At 55.3% G+C, this 16,402-nt stretch overlaps 2 protein-coding genes across 2 annotated transcripts; both read right to left on the bottom strand.

The window, feature by feature from the left end:
- Positions 1 to 5,118: 5,118 nt before the first annotated feature.
- On the bottom strand, positions 5,119 to 6,580 carry LOC106843265 (interferon lambda-3-like). Its single transcript, XM_014860213.3, has 6 exons — positions 6,571 to 6,580; positions 6,283 to 6,464; positions 5,896 to 5,973; positions 5,491 to 5,625; positions 5,304 to 5,387; positions 5,119 to 5,217 (listed from the first exon to the last, which is right to left on the bottom strand). Exons 1-6 carry the CDS (start codon positions 6,578 to 6,580, stop codon positions 5,119 to 5,121), a joined length of 588 nt encoding a protein of 195 aa, XP_014715699.2.
- Positions 6,581 to 9,112: 2,532 nt separating this feature from the next.
- On the bottom strand, positions 9,113 to 11,042 carry LOC123281260 (uncharacterized). The gene is made up of 2 exons (XM_044760040.2): positions 10,862 to 11,042; positions 9,113 to 10,445 (listed from the first exon to the last, which is right to left on the bottom strand). Exons 1-2 carry the CDS (start codon positions 11,000 to 11,002, stop codon positions 9,444 to 9,446), a joined length of 1,143 nt encoding a protein of 380 aa, XP_044615975.1. The 5' UTR covers positions 11,003 to 11,042; the 3' UTR covers positions 9,113 to 9,443.
- Between the last annotated feature and the right edge of the window lie 5,360 nt (positions 11,043 to 16,402).

The raw sequence follows: 16,402 nt of genomic DNA, 5'->3' as shown, positions 1-16,402 counted from the left end.
GAGCACACAGCCTCGTCCCTCCAAGGGAATTCCCTCACCCATGGGGAGCCGCCTCTCCCACGTCTATGCTTCGATCCAGCGAAGCCCACAGCCAGGAACAGACCCGCGTGGAGACACAAAGGCCGAACCCCTTGCGTCAGTTTGGGACAATTCCGAAGGCCCCCGGCTCCAGAGCTCCCTGCAGGGTGAGGCGAGGCCTTGTTCCCACTGTCTCGTGGGCTAGCTTCTCGCTCTACCCCATCCTGCCTCCCACACTGCCCCAGGGTCTGTCTCCCAAGACCCCTCCCCACCTGACCTTCTGCTCGGAAGTTCCCATCTCACAGTCCGTCTCCAGGAGCCCCATGTAGGAGCAGCTTTACGGCAAACCCCGTTCACCTCCCTGAGGCCTCTCGCCCCATTTCCCTTCTCCAGGATCCTCCCCTCTTTCTCTCTTCTGCATTACCAGCAGCCTGGAAGTGGCTGGGAGGGACGATGAGATCTCAGGAACTTGATGGGGTGAGCGCACGGCCACCCTGCCCATTAAACCACGAAAATCCTAAAGCAGAAAAGTCTCAAACTGCAGGAAATTTGCTAAAACTATCATTACTACATGAGCAGTGTAAATTAAACACAGAAGGGACGGCTTTATTTCTTTTGCCCATTTTTCATCAAGAGAGCAGGGAAGAACAAAGAAAACCTGTGAGTATTGGGTTACTTTTGAAAGTGTTTTTTAAGATTAAAGTCTTTTTGTTTCGATATGGCCTCTCTCTCTTCCACTCCCCTGACTCCACCGTCACCCCCTCCACCCTCCCTCACAGCTCCAGGGAGAGAGTGGACAGGAGTCGGCAACGTCCAAGGCTGGGGAGGAACCACGGGGACCTGCTGAGCAATAGTGCGGAAGAACAGGGAACAGGCGTTGGTTCCCGTCACCCCAGCTGCCTGGCTACTCCTGGGTCTGTTTTACTGGGACAAGACCCAAATGCACAGTTATCAAAAATCTTACCTTTCACACATATTTTTGCTGTCTGTTTGCCTTTAGAGTTCACATATCATGGTGGTTAAGAGGATGGTTCTGAAGCCAAGAATAATTTTATTTCAAATCCTAACTTATTAGCTGTGTGACAGTGGGCAGATCGTTTACCTCTCTGTTCCTCAGTTCTCCTGGCCTTAAAATGTGTGCTGATGATAGCACCTTCATCACAAGGTCATTGTGTGAATTCAAGGAGTTACCCTTGGCCAGCACATGGAATATGACCAGATCCACTGAGATCGTTCACTGACGTTTTGCCATTGTTATCAAACAGGATGGTTCCCCTTGTTTTGTTATCATGTACCACGTTATCAAATTTCGTGTATATTTTGTCAATCGACAATGCAAACAAAGATGTTTGTGTGTGTGCGTGTGAGCAGATTTGATCCGTTCCGCTGCGTGTCTCTGGGAAGGCAGATATCATGCTGGGGCAGCACAGTCAGGACCACGGAGAGTGACACTCATTGGTCCCCTGTCCCCAGCCCTGGGGTTGGACAAAGCCTCTGGAGGCGTCAGGATTCAGGGACTCCCCTGGGCACGCGCAGCCGGGGACCCAGGCAGACACCTTCGCTCACGCAGCATCGTGCACACGCAGGGTGTTGTTTGGAGGGAACAGATGTGTCTATTGTGGCCATATTGTACTTTCCGGCCGTGATCCCCACAATTCCTCCCTCCCACATGCTCTTCTGCGATGGGACATTGCCCCTCCACCCAGAGTGAGCTTATTTTCCACCATCCCCTAGAACTCGGGCAGAGCCTGAGACTGCTCGGACCAATAGAACACAGCACCACTTCTGGGTGTGGCCCTTAACCAGCCTTCAGCTTCCACTTCCTCCCCTGAAACCCTGCTCAGAGGGCAGCCAGTCCCCAGGGAAGAAGTGCAGCCTCGTAGGGACCGCAGTGCTGTGGAAAGTCCGGGTCGCCTGGAGAAGCCACTTGTGGGTGCCCTGGTCAACAACCCCCGCTGACTTTGCAGCCGACAGGCAGCCATGTGAGTGAACTCCAGCCCAGCCCAGCTTCCAGATCAATCGAGTCCCAGCTGACATCTGACTGCAACCACGGGGGACCCCAAGTGAGAATCACTCACCTGAGGGAGAACAGGACTGGGAGACAGGAGGGCACAGGGGAGAGGGACAGACCAAGTTCCCCACGGACAACAGTTTCCAAATCCAGACACGATCGTTTTTTGAAAAAACAACTATTTGAAGGCACTGGAGAGCAGCCAGAAGCAGGCAGAGACTGGAGTGGGTTCAGCCTTTCAAAACACGGAACACACTGTGTGAGATCTACGGTTATGTGGCTTTTCCTCTGGGATAAGCTCTAGGATGCATGGCTTTTCCTCATCCACGTGCCAAGGAACAGCTGGAACTCCAGGAGAAAACCAGCTATTGACTAGACGTGTCAGACGCCAGAGTTTGGGGATGCCAGAGCAATGGGAAATGGAGAGGAGAAATCCCATTATGGAGGGACCCCAGAGGGAGAAGCCCGGAGTCTCTCTATAAATTACCCTTGAATCTTTAGTGCCCTGAGAGAAAAAAGAAAGCCATCAGCACAGACTTCTATATGCACTGAAATCATCCTGGAAAATTGAAGGCTGTATAAGATGACCGTTCCTGTTTTTGTCATTCAACAAGAATGGAGACATGTGGGGCTGCCTGGTGGCGCAGCAGTTAAGTGTGCACGTTCTGCTTTGGCGGCCCGAGGTTCACCGGTTCGGATCCCCGGTGCGGACATGGCACCGCTTGGCACGCCATGCTGTGGTAGGCGTCCCACATATAAAGTACAGAAAGATGGGCACGGATGTTAGCTCAGGGCCAGTCTTCCTCAGGAAAAAGAGGGGTATTGGCAGCAGATATTAACCTAGGGCTAATCTTCCTCAAAAAAAGAAAGAAAAAAGAATGGAGAAATGAGACGAGGTGGGCATGGCCATTTCCTTTAAAAGAATAATCTAGGGGGCTCAGATCACTTTTCCTCATACACCTTGGCCAGAACTTAGTGCCACAGGTCCCGGGAAGGCTGGAAAATGTTCCCTTTGGTAGAGCACTCTCCAATCCACGCTCAGTTCGAGGGTTCTCTGAGTCAAGGAAGAAGGGAGGACAGAGACAGAGACAAGTAGCTGGAGTCTCTGTCGCTCCTGCTTTGTAGACTACTTAGGAAGGAAAAATAAATAAAGGAAATTAATTTTAAATATGCTTTATTTGACCCAATATATCCAAAATCTCATTTTAACATATAATCCATAGAAAAAGTATTAGCTAGATTTTACTCTTTTTTTACAGTAAATAAAAATGCTGTACATACTTCCATCTATTTCCCAGCCCTGTCCACTGAGAGGGCATAGAAGCAGTGGTAACCTTGCAGACGTCGGCCCACCCAGCTCCCAGAGCTTGGTTTCTAAACACTGTTCTCCAATGAAAGGAACAGAGCTTCTTGGGGAAATGGTTGGTTACAGAAATGGATCCAGAAGCTTACAAGATGAGCCTGGAAATCTTACTCCAGAAATCAAGGAAGTGCTCCAAGAATGATGGGGATACGTCAAGAGGACAAGGGAGCCCGCTTGAAAGGGTTCCCCCGGGCCTAATCTGGGATGACTTGAGCATCACATAAATGATAGCAAAGAATTATAATGCATTGAGTAAAATGAGAATTCAAGAGTCCATGTTGATATGTATCAGTTGGTGGATACACACGTGAGGGAGGGGAGAAAAGCTCTTCCGGAGAGTCGAATGTCAACAGACAAATGCAGCAAGATGATGAAATTAGAGAAGCGCTACTCGGTCAGTGACATAATATTAACAGTCAGGCAAACAGCATCAGTGGCAGCTCAAACGAATGGTCAATGTTAAGAAGTCATGGGTATTTACACCGTCTCAAGGTCTCTCCACATGTTGATAACAAAGAGAAAACCAGTGTCTCTGGTTAGGGATAGTAGAGTAATGTGGCAGACAGCATCTGAAAAAAATTTTCTTTAATAAAAATTCTCCCAATTGTGGAGTATATTTTACACTTGGAGCGCAGCTCAGCTTGTCCTAGCTCCATGCCAAGTGCTCATAGCTACGTTCGGCCTGTGGACCACACTGGACGGCACAGCTGGAACAGTCCCTGCCGTTCTAGATGGCTCAGTGTGGACGACGATACATGTTCTAATTATTAAGGCATTTTCAGTACATATTTCTTGACTTAACCAGAATGCGCTCTGAGTATCCCACTCCCACCCTCAGAGGGACCCCTCACACGCGCACAACCACACACACACTGCGGTAGACTGAACAACGGCCCCCCCAAAATGCCCACCCCAACCCCCGGGGCCTGTGAGCATCTTGTTGCGTGCCCAAGGGACTTGGCAGATTCATTAGGATTTATAGACTTTAAAATAGGGAGATTATCCTGAATTACCCGGGGAGGCCCCCTCTGAACACGCGAGTCCTTAAAAGCAGGGAACTTTCTCGGGCTGGATGTGGAAGAGAAACGTGGCGGAAGGAGACGGCAGAGGGATTCCACGCGTGAGAACGATTGGAGACACCGTTGCCGGCTCTGAGACGGAGGGTCCCATGCTCAAGGACCAGACAGAGGCCACCAGGAGCCGAGGATGGAGCCTCACCGCCAGCGAGGAAACGGGGGCCTCAGCCTTCCACCCCGAGGGACAGAGTCCGCCAACGACTTGAAGGAGGCTGGAGCGGACTCTCTCCAGAGCCACGGCGGGGGGGAGTCCAGGGGCCGCACTTGGACTTCAGCCGTGAGACCCTCATCCCAGAGAAACTCAGGGGCCCCCGGGGCTCCGAGCTGCAGAACGTGAGGCCAGAAATGCGTCTGGTTCTGAGATGCTCGGTTTGTGATCACTGGTTACGGCAGCAAAAGAAAATTAACCCACACAAACACTCACATGGTCCCTCACCACAGAGAGCATCCTTTCCTCATTGTTTATTGGCACAAGTTTTATAAAAAGTGGAAATATAAACATTTGACGGGGCGTGAGTTTGAGAATTCACAAACTCATCATAAATACATAAATACATAAATAGTGGTTGGGTGGCAATAAATTAAGAAAGGTGGCTGATGCATAAATCATGTCTAAGGGGATGGGACAGGTTGCCGGCGGGTGTCAGGGGTCAGACACACAGGTGTCCACTGGCCACACACGTCAAGTCCTTGGTGAGGAGACGGAAGAGGTTGAACATGACGGAGGCTTCGAGGCAGCCCCAGGGCTCCTGTGGGGAGGAAGCGCAGGGTCAGTGGCCGCCCATCACCTTGGCTCCCAGTTGCCCCAGACACTGGTCTCTCCCTGGGCGCTCACCTTCTTTGGGGCCTTGTGGAGCCGGTGCAGCCACTGGTGGAGGCGGCCCCGGGGTCTGGGACCCTCTGTGGGCTGAGCAGCCACCTGCAGGCAGAGGAGGGAGGTGAGTGAGGCAGGGCTGGGGCCGGAGGGGGACAGATGGGGGGTCAGAGCCCACACACATGGCCCGGCTCCCCAGGGCACTCACACAGGCCTGTAGTTCAGAGTGGATGTGGCTCAGTGTGCCAAGGGGCCGGTCCAGGACGTCCCCCAGGGACGAGTTAGCCAGCACCCGCAGAGTCAAGGCCAGCTCAGCCTCCAGGGCCACGGGGCGCTCCCACACCTGAGGATGGGGAGAGAAGACAGGTGAGGGCCGCACGTGAGAGAACAGGTGAGCAGGACCGAGGAGGGGACAGTGAAGGTGAAAGACAGGGGACAGGTGGGAGGGCAGAGGCACGGTGGTCAGGTGAGGGCAAGAGGTCCGGGGGACTGGCGGGGGGCGGGCAAGGGGTCAGGGACAGTGAGAAGGAGAGCAGGAGAAGCTGAAGGGGCCGCCTGAGGAGCCAGCCAAGGGGGCCGGGTGAGGGCCGGGGGCCTGACTCCCCCCACTCACCTGCAGCTGCCTCAGGTCCCAGGTCCTGGGGAAGGGGCGGGAGCGGCAGGTGTGGTTCTTCAGCCAGAAGGACTCTTCCTAGAGGGAAAGGGCGGAGGTCAGCCCCCAGCGGGAGGGTTGGAGGCTGGACCAGGCAGTGTGAAGGAGGATGGCTGACAGCGGAGGAAGGGGCCTTAGCTTTGGAAAAGATGGTGGGGGCAGCTCCAGGTCAGGAGGACAGGAGTCACCCACTGCAGGAAGGGCTGGAGATGGCCCGCAGCAGGAGGGGTGGAGGTTAGCCCAGGGAGGGAAGCGTGGGGGTCTACCTGCAGCCGAGTGTAGCAGGGATACCCGCAGAGGGAGGGGTGGAGGTTAGCCCACAGCAGGCGGGGCAGTGGGGAGACTCACGAAGGCATCCGTGGCATTCTTGAAGGCCAGCCGCTCTCCTGGGGACAGAGACTTGTACTGGGCTATGTGGCAGCCCCTTGCACCTGGGAGGACCCTGTGGTGCCTGGGAACAGGACCTGCTCCTGTCCCAGTCAGCACTGCGGTCATCAGCACCAGCACCAGCATGCAGACCCCGGCCACGTCTGTGTCACGCAAGGATGGAAAGATGAGGGGATGGACAGCGAGATCAGGGGCTGAGGATGGGGCTCTGGGGAGGGGAGGGTCTTGGACAGAGACACGGGGACTCACCCAGCTTCATTCCTGGTCTGTGGTCTCCGTCAGCAGGTGGGGCTCCGAGTGTCCACTCTGAGGCTGTCACTGGGGTCCCTCGCTCAGTCTTGTTTGGCGTCTCTGGCCTCAGTCTCCTCCTCTGGATCTCAGCCCGCCGCTCTGTCTGTGTCTGAACTTCCAGGTGCGGGTGGGATGCAGCTGCTGCCTGAGCTCCATGCTGCAGCTTTTAGCCTGGACAGAGGGGCAATCCGGGCTGATGTAGGAAAAGTGAAAACAGAGCCTGAGTTTCCTACCCGCCACTAAGGGCACCAGGCGAGGAAAGCCCAGAGCAGGGCGGGCCAGGAGCCAGGTGAGCCCTGGGGTGAAAGAGAAAATGATTGGCATTCAGTGCTCACCTGCGGGAAGGCGGCCTCAGGGCCAGGGCAGCTGCAGCCCAGAGGAGGTCACAGGGCCCTGACGGGGCTGGATCCAGAACTGGGGTGGGGAGGGACAGAGGGACTCGCCCTTCTGCAGGGTGCCCCAGTGCGGGGAGGGAGGGAAAAGGCCCCCCAGGAAGTGATGCCTTGAAGAACCTCACCTTCCAAGAGGGAGGCTGCTTGGGGGGGGTGCCTAGGGGGAAGGCTGCTGGGGTGGGAGAGAGAGAAGGAAGGGAAAATGTCCACACTCAGAGAGTAGAGGGCTCCTCCCCGCCTGTCCCCACCTGGGACCGAGAAAGATCGAATGGGGAAGGAGGGGCCGTGGCAACAGCGTCCTCTTTAATTGTCCGGGCACAGAAGGCCCGGGGACAGGAGGCTCTGCTAAGGAACCAGGGGGCGGCCAAGGACTTCGGGGGAAGCGGCTGGTTGTGCCCAAGGCCTTCACTCACTCCACACGTATTCATTCAGCCCCCACTTTGTGTCAGGTGCTGTGCAAGGTGCTGGGAACAGAGCATTGGAACAAACCAGAAAACAATCCTGCACGGAGCCTTTCGGCAGACAGGAGTCACAGAAAGCAGAGGGGGAAGTGGGGTCTGCGGTGTGTGTGACGCCAAGTAACGGGAAATGAAAGAGCAAGAAGGCAGGGGTGGGAGCAGGGGCAGGAGGGAGCTGGCAGCAAACCAGATGGCAGTGGCGGTGGGGGGAGAAAATGACATGGGAGCCCTAAGGGAGGTGAGGGAGGGAGCCATGTGACCATGCCAGGGGGGAGCCTTTTAGGCAAAAGGAAAAGGAACAGTGAGTGGAAATGGAAAACAGAAACTCCACCCCTTTTCTCAAGCATATTTATGTCACAGAGGCCTTGCCACAATGTGGTACTGAATACCCGCCACTACACCAAGGGTATAGGGTGCTTTGCCTACATTTTAAATACAGAGTCAACTGCAGGGACTCAGAGAGATTAAGAGACCTGCCCAAGGTCACACAGCAAATGAGTGGCGAGGTCAGGATTTTAATCGAGTTTTGTCTGACATTAGACAGGAACCACTGCAGCCTCCAGCCTCTGTGTAGCTCGATCTCCTGGACCCGGAGGTGATGAGTGTCTTGGAAAGAAGGTGCCGACGTCTTTTTGACACCTGACTGCCACCCTGACCTCTTCTTTGCCTCATTCCTAGTTTCAGGGACAGGGTGACAGAAGTGCTCGGTTGGGAAAATCTTTGAGTGCTGATACACAAAACTGCTTCAGATCCAAGAGCAGGGACGGACCAGAGGCACTCAGGGCCCGCAGGTCAGTTTCTGTCAATTGCAGGGGCCTGAACTCGGGGCAGGTGACATCGCATCAGCAGAGACTTCTCAACACTGGCGCGTTGTCTCAGAATTCCTGACCTTCACGCTGATTTCTCCTAGAATGTTCAGTGGGGTGCTGGAGAGCAGGGACCCTGGAGCTGATGGCGCTGGGCTCAGACCTGGCTCTGACCCTGGCTGGCTTTGTGACCTTGGGAGGGAGGCGCACAGTTAGCGACCAAGGTTCCCAGCCCACAGCTCTGCACAAATGGAACAAGGACAATAATTTGTGTATTTGCATGTGTGGCTATTTCTGGAGACCATTTGTGAAGACTCTCCTGTGAGCTCAGCTGGAAGCTTTACAGACACCGTTTTGTTGTGCATCACTCATTGGAAGGGACGTGCCACAATGCCACTGGACACATGAGAAACTGAGGCTCAGAGAGAAGTGACTGGCCCAGTTCCACCATGATTAAGTGGCAGGGTTCCTGAACTTCAAGTCACCTGATTTTTCTGGCTCAGCATTTCTTTTCTTTTTTTTTTTTTTAAAGATTTTATTTTTTCCTTTTTTCTCCCCAAAGCCCCCCAGTACATAGTTGTGTATTCTTCGTTGTGGGTTCTTCTAGTTGTGGCATGTGGGACGCTGCCTCAGCGTGGTTTGATGAGCAGTGCCATGTCCGCGCCCAGGATTCGAACTAACGAAACACTGGGCCGCCTGCAGCGGAGCGCGCGAACTTAACCACTCGGCCACGGGGCCAGCCCCTGGCTCAGCATTTCTTACTGAAGAAAGAACCTCTAAATGATCACAGGGAACGACGGGTGCAAATGCAATCATGTTTAATATGGGCAATAACTTAGCAGGAGACAAGAGTAAATACAGTTCACAAACACACATACACACAAAAAAACCCGTCAGAATCAGAGTCCCCAAAAACTACAGTAATTTCAGGACCTTGGGCCCCTTCACTACCAAATGGCTCTGGGAGGAGGCCTCCCCAGCGGGAAGATCCAGGAGTCACAGAATCTCTAAGCCACAGCGAAGGGTCAAATCAGGGGCGGGGTCTGTCAGGGGAGAGGGCGTCCTGGGGTTCTGGTAGCCACCAAGGTGGACGCTGGTCCAGGGATGTGGGGGTCAGCGACCAAGGCAGACCCCGTCTCCAGTGTCTTCCTGCCAGATCCGGCCCCTGGAAGGTCTTAGGGCAACACACCCCACGGAAACACCGCTGCATCCTGGAGCTCGTCCTGCTCCCGGGGAAACGTCCCCGCGCCTCTGGCACCCGCGCAGGCAGAGGGAGGTCGGGCCGGGGCAGCAGAGAGGCCCCCGGGGCCCCAGCGCCCACGGGCTGACACCGCTGCTCCCGCGGGGCCACAAGGGCCGCGCCCGCAGCCCCGCCCGCAGAGCTCGGGCCCGCGGAGCCGCGGCGCGTCAGACGCACGGCCCCGTGAGCGGGCGCAGCAGGTGGAAGACGGCGGTGGCTTCTTCCCAGAAAGCCGGTCCAGGTCCCCGCTCCGGCCTCGCCTCCCAGCCCGTCTCAGCCTCCCAGCTCCCCCTGCAGCCTCCCCACCTCTGGCCTCCGCGCCTGCTCCACTCACGGCTCTCCGCTTCTGGGGTCGCCTCCCGGGGGGCCACAGGGATTTCCTCCAGGAGCCTGGCTGGACCACCTCGCGCTGGGAGGGGGGGATCAGGAGGCGCATGAAGAGGCGGAGACCCGAGTGTCCCCTCTGCCCCCGCCCGGGACGCTCCCAGCGCAGATCAGGCTCGGATGTGTGGACACCGAGGGACGCGAAGCGGGTCGGGACGGTTGTGACTCGGTGGGGCTGATGGCACAGCGCGCGTGCGGCTCCGAGGCCGAAGGCGCAGTTGGAGGCGGGAGGGGAGGCCCGGGGCGCCGCCACACTCACGCAGGCCGCCACGTCCCGGCCCGTGGCCGCCAGCAGCTCCAGGGGCCCGCCGAGGCCGGGGAGCAGCTCGGGGCTCCGCAGACTGCTCAGCACGGCCTGGGCATCCGCGAGGCCCCGGGCCACGAGGCGGAGGCGCACGCAGGACTGAGGGGACCGGGCCGGGAGAGAGCGCCGCGCCCCGGGCCGCCCGCCTCCACCCCTCTCGCCCGGGAGCAGGCTCACCGACTGCCGGGGACGGTCCCTCCGGGGCCAGAAGGAGCAGTTGCGCGGCCTCCAGCTCAGCGTTTCTTCCTCCTGCGGGACAAGGGCCGGGGTGAGGCCGTGCCCCCTCCCAGGGCCCCTGAAGCGCTGGGACGTCAGGGATCCCTAGACGTGGAAGGCGGCTGGCCGGGACGCTGGTTCGTGCTGTGGACTGAACCACGGAGCTCTTCGAAAGCCTCAACCAGGCCGACAGGCAGCCATCCCTGCGCCCGGACGTGGAGCCGAGCCCGCCTGGAGGAGACGGCCTTTGGAGACCAGCACTAAGGCCGCCTATGTGCTTAGAGGGGGCGGCCCGGAAGATCTCGTGGTCAGAATCTGGACCCAGTGATACCACCCGCGCCTGCTGAACGCCAGGAAACAAGGGCTCCTCGGGCTTTGGACCGCGTCTCCACACGGAGCGGGCCCAGGGTCCGCAAGGTGGGGGCCGGAGGGGTCTGGGCATCAGTCACATAGCGGTCCCTCAGCGCCTTGGCCGCCGCCAGCGCCCTGGGATCCAGCGAGCGGTAATGCGACAGGAGGCAGCGCCGGGCCGCCGCCACGCCCACCGTCCCCAGGACCCACAGCCCCGCGGCCGCGCCCCTCCGCGCCATCGCTGCTCCTGCAGGAGGCGAAGGACGTCAGCGAGGCCAGGAGCCGCCCCGAGCCCCAGCCCGCGCCTCTGGACAGACTCCCAGAGGGACTGACGCTCAGAGGCAGCGCTGGCGCTGAGCACCGCGCGGCCGAGTCCGCATGGGCCGCCCTCCCGGCCTCACCTCTGCCGCCCGCCCTCCCTCCCACTGCGCTGCGCCCCCGGTGCCCCGGAGCCTCGTGCTGCAGCAGCGCCTGCCTTCCCCGGGCCCTGGGCGGTGCGCCGAGTGGTGTCCGTCTCCGACAGCGGCGCCCGCACCCTTCAGGGTGCCTTTATGGGCTCGACCGAGAAGAGGGGCGCAGCCGGGCTCCCCCGTCCCGGTCAAGCTTTCGGAACGTCAGCGCTGGCCACCGGCCCGGGAGACGCCGGCGGGTGAGGACTTTACCCGCCTGTGGGACAGCGCCAGCCATAGCTCAGCCCCAGCTCTCTCTTCTGAGCCAACTGCTTGTCTGTGCTCTGGACGTATGTTTCTCGTCTAAACCTCTGTTGGTCTTTCCTTGCACTGTAGGAATAAACAGAGACACACCATTCCCTTCTCATGGCAGCTCGGAGTGTGGCAGGGGTCCCAGGCCGCGGGGGCCCTCGGGGGGGTCACCTGGACATCTATCACCACTCTCTCGCCTCATCGCCTTCCTGTCTGTCTCTTCCTGACTTTTTCTTTGTCTTCCTGAATAGCCCCCCTTCTGTCCTCTCTGGTTTTGCCTCACCTGAGACTTTGATAAACTCTCTCTGGCTTCGTTGGTGTTATTAAATATTTATTATAAAAGTACTGTTAGTTTGCTATTGAAAATTGGAATTACAGACATATTTTTCCTCAATCACTTTTTCTTACAAAACTGAACACGCACTGCTAGTCAGCCCAGCAGCTGCTTCCGGGACATTCATTCCAGAACGATGAAAACTCATGTCTACCCCTAATCTGAACGCAAATATTCTCAGCATTATTAGTAATAGCCGAAAACTAGGAACAGCTCGAGCGCTGGGTCCCAAAAATCTTTTCATAAGTTTTTCTAAAGGCTTTACAGGTTTATATTTTGCGTTTAAGTCCGTGATCCATTTAAATGTAATTTTTATCTGAGGTGTGCAGTTCACACCCACTTTCATTGTTTGGCCTACGGCTGTGGACATGGTCCGGCACTGTTTGTTGCAAAAGCTGTTTTTCTCCATTGAATTGCTTTTGCAGGTATGAGTACTTCTAAAGCAAGTAGTGTCACACCATGGGTACGTCCAGCAATTTCCTTGTTTCTCTCTATAATATGACTTGAAGAATTTTCCACTTCAGTACATACAGATCCACTTCATTCATTTAACTGCTGCAGATCTAGCTTAAACTGGGGTCCATGGACCACCTCCACAGCAGAGTTCAGGGGAAGGTGAACTTGCCTGGGAAAAAGGTGCATTTTTATCTTCACCAAACTCTAATTGAAGCAGAGCATTTCTTTCATCATGAATATAAGCAACAAACCACAGTACTATTACCGGAACCTATGACTTTGTACTAAAAGAAGCCTCAGATGTTTTTGTCGCACGTTACAGATGTGGCACATATCTTGAAATATCATTTACTGTCATTATTACCTCAATAGTAGCTATTAGACCTATTGCTACATCCTGTGACAATGCATTAATAAAGAGGCATATATATTACTTATCGCAAAACTGTTTGTGTCTTAATAAAGTTATCTTGACATTTTGTCATTTGTCATCTTGACATCTTTGACATTTCAATATAATCCGTTTTCTTCATAGTCCTGTGTATTTAATATTACACATTTAAAGACACATTTCTGAACCAATAAGTGATTACAGCAAGGTTGTACCATACAAGATTAATGAACAAAAGCCAATTGCTTTCTTGCATAACAGCAATGAATAATTTGAATTTGAAATTAAAAACACCGTTTCCATTAGCACCCCCCAAAATGAAATACTTAGCTACAAATCTAACAAGATGAACGAGACCTACGTGAAGAAAACTCCAGAACTCTGATGAAAGAAATCAAAGTAGCTCTAAAAATGGAGCTATCCCATGTTCATGGATAAGAAGACTCAACACTGTTCTCCTCAACTTAATCTATAGATTCCCCACAATCAAATCAAGATCCCAACCCATATGGGCATATTGACCCAGTGAGAGTCCACGTGGAGATTCAAAAGACCCAGAACAGCCAACACAATATAAATGAAGAGGAACAAAGCTGGAGGACTGATACTGCCTGGCCTCAAGGCTTACTACAAAGTTACAGTAATCCAGACGGTGTGGTGCTGGTGGAAGGATAGACAAATGAATGGAAGAGAGCAAAGAGCCCAGGAACAGACCCCCACAAATATAGTCAACAGAAATTCAAGAGGAGAAAAGGCAATTCGATGGAGAAAGGATAGTCTTTTAAGCAAATGGTGTTGAAACAACTGGACATTCAGAGGCAAAAAGATGAGTCTAGACACAGACCTTATGTGTTTCACAAAAATTAACTCAAATTTATGATATACCTAAAAGTAAAGTGCAAAACTATAAACCTCCTAGAATATAGCACACGAGAAAGCCTAGCGGACTTTGTGCTTTGTGATGGCTTTGTAGATACGTAGAAAGCACAACCCATGAGAGGAAAACATTGGACTTCATTCAAACTAACAACTTCAGCTCCAGGATATACATTGTTATAAGAGGATGGAAACATTTCTCTGCCTCTGCCCTGGTCTTGAGAACCATAGCTGTAACACAACGCTGGAAATAACATCAGTGACCACTCAGAGGGGATTAGTTATTAAATGATCCCGTTAGAAGGGAAGACTCAAAAATGGTGCATGTGGATGTCTTCCATTGCCCTTCTGGGTCCACTCTTCTCACTTCTCCATCTGCTCTGGGCATCAGGAGGCTGAGCCTCCGGCCCCCAGTGGGTGCAGTCAATTGGGAGCCCAGCGGTAGGGCCAGGGAGAAGGGAAAGAGAGTAAAGTCATAGTATTGATTACCCCTGCAGGGCCACCATGCTTGTCTGTTTCCTCGGCCTCAGTACCTGACAATCTCCTCCCAGGTCAGGTAACCACTCCCTCCCCTCTCCCTTCCTTCAGGCCAAGGATGACAGACCCTCCCCAGGGGGCCCCAAGGCCTTGCACTACCCTTGTCCCTTCCCACACTATCAATTCCCTTGTAAATACTCCTGGTAGCAAACCCACCTCAACTTACCCTAAATTGATTGGGTCATCTGTTTCCTGCAGGGGCCCTAAGTGGTACCGGATAATTAAAGATGAGGGAAAATGCAAACGAGAGATAATGGTAAGACACAAAGAAGCAGGTACCAAGCTGTATCCAGTCTGGTGCCAACCGGGGAGAAGTTGCTCACAGAAAGGAAAAAAGGGGAGGAGGGAATTGCTACTAATTGTTACAAACAATCACCTCTGGGAAGTGGATTCAAGGCTGACCCTAATTCTCCAAGTTGTATGTTTCAGTATTGACTGAATCTTTACAACGAATGTGTTCCTTTGGTCATCAGAAAACATACGCACAATTAAATATGTGTAACATTTCTAAACATTGGAAAAATTGTTCAGAGTGGGGGTGAGGTGGGAGGGGTGGAGGTTGAAGTTTTAAGTGGGTTTTTCTTTCTCTTTTGCGTTTCTGTACTTTTCAAGTTTTATCCAATGAACCTGCCTTGCTAATTCTGTCAGAAAAACAAGTCGTAGATTTTATTTTAAAACAAAAACAAAGAGATGGACTGAAACAGACAGGCGCTGGCCGGGATGTTTGCAGGAAAAAGGAAGGAGAGACTGGCGGAGTCAGACAAAGGCAGAGACAGAAAGAGGACCAAGAGACAAGATGAAAAGGGAGGCACCTGCAGGGGGAAGAAAGAGATGGAGTGAAATGAAGACAGAGATGGAGAGAGGGAGACACAGGATCTGGAATTCAGGATCAAGGATGGCAGAGAAAGGAGCCTGGAAGAGGCACAGTGTGCAGGTTCAGATCCCGCCTCTGCCGATTAGTAAGGAAAACTTCCTTCACTTTGCTGTGCCTCAGTTTTCCCATCAATAAATTGGAGGGAAGGGTGGAACATCTCTTGCAGTGCCTTTTTTGAGAGTTAAATGAGATGGTATGTATGTACTGCTGACTTACAACAAGGCCTAGTTTACAAGAAGCACTATGCAAGGGCTGGCTCTTGCAATAGAACAGAGATAAGGACACCAAGGGTGACGAAAAGAAAGAGAGAGAAGAGAAAGGGACAGAGACCGGACCTGGTGGCAGCGAGCTGGGGCTGAGCCATCGCTGGCGCTGTCCCACGGGCGGGTAAAGTCCTCACCCGCCGGCGTCCCCCGGGCCGGTGGCCAGCGCTGACGTTCCGAAAGCTTGACCGGGACGGGGGAGCCCGGCTGCGCCCCTCTTCTCGGCCGAGCCCATAAAAGGCACCCTGGAGGGTGCGGGCGCCGCTGTCGGAGACGGACACCACTCGGCGCACCGCCCAGGGCCCGGGGAAGGCAGGCGCTGCTGCAGCACGAGGCAGCGGGGCACCGGGGGCGCAGCGCGGTGGGAGGGAGGGCGGGCGGCAGAGGTGAGGCCGGGAGGGCGGCCCATGCGGACTCGGCCGCGCGGTGCTCAGCGCCAGCGCTGCCTCTGAGCGTCAGTCCCTCTGCGAGTCTGTCCAGAGGCGCGGGCTGGGGCTCGGGGCGGCTCCTGGCCTCGCTGACGTCCCTCGCCTCCTGCAGGAGCAGCGATGGTGCGGAGGGGCTGTGGGTCCTGGGGACGGTGGGCGTGGCGGCGGCCGGGCGCTGCCTCCCCTCGCGCTACCGCTCGCTGGACCCCAGGGCGCTGGCAGCAGCCAAGGCGCTGAGGGACCGCTACGGCAGTGATGCCCAGACCCCTCCGCTCCCCCGACCCTGGGCCCGCCCCGTGTGGAGACGCCAGTCCAAGGCCCGAGGAGCCCTGGTTTCCTGGAGTTCAGCAGGCGCGCCTCCTATTACCGGGTCCAGATTCTGACCACGAGATCTTCCGGGCCGCCCCCTCAAAGCACATAGGCGGCCTTAGTGCAGGTCTCCAAAGGGCGTCTCCTCCAGGCAGACTCGGCTCCACGTCGGGGCACAGGGATGGCTGCCTGTCGGCCCCATTCACGCCTTCGAAGAGCTCCGTGGTTCAGTCCACAACACGAACCACCGTCCCGGCCAGCCGCCTTCCACGTCTAGGGATCCCCGAAGTCCCAGCGGTTCAGGGGCCCTGGGAGGGGGCGCGGCCTCACCGCAGCGCTTGTCCCGCAGGAGGAAGAAACGCTGAGCTGGAGGCCGAGCAACTGCTCCTTCTGGACCCGGAGGGACCGTCCCCGGCCGTCGGGGAGCCCGCGCCCCGGCGACAGGGGTGAAAGTGGGCGGCCCAGGGCGC

The sequence above is a fragment of the Equus asinus genome, chromosome 26, assembly GCF_041296235.1.
Source record: "Equus asinus isolate D_3611 breed Donkey chromosome 26, EquAss-T2T_v2, whole genome shotgun sequence".
Taxonomy (NCBI): Eukaryota; Metazoa; Chordata; class Mammalia; order Perissodactyla; family Equidae; genus Equus; species Equus asinus.
Note: the sequence above shows the minus strand (reverse complement) of the source record. Positions and strands in the feature narration are given on the sequence as shown.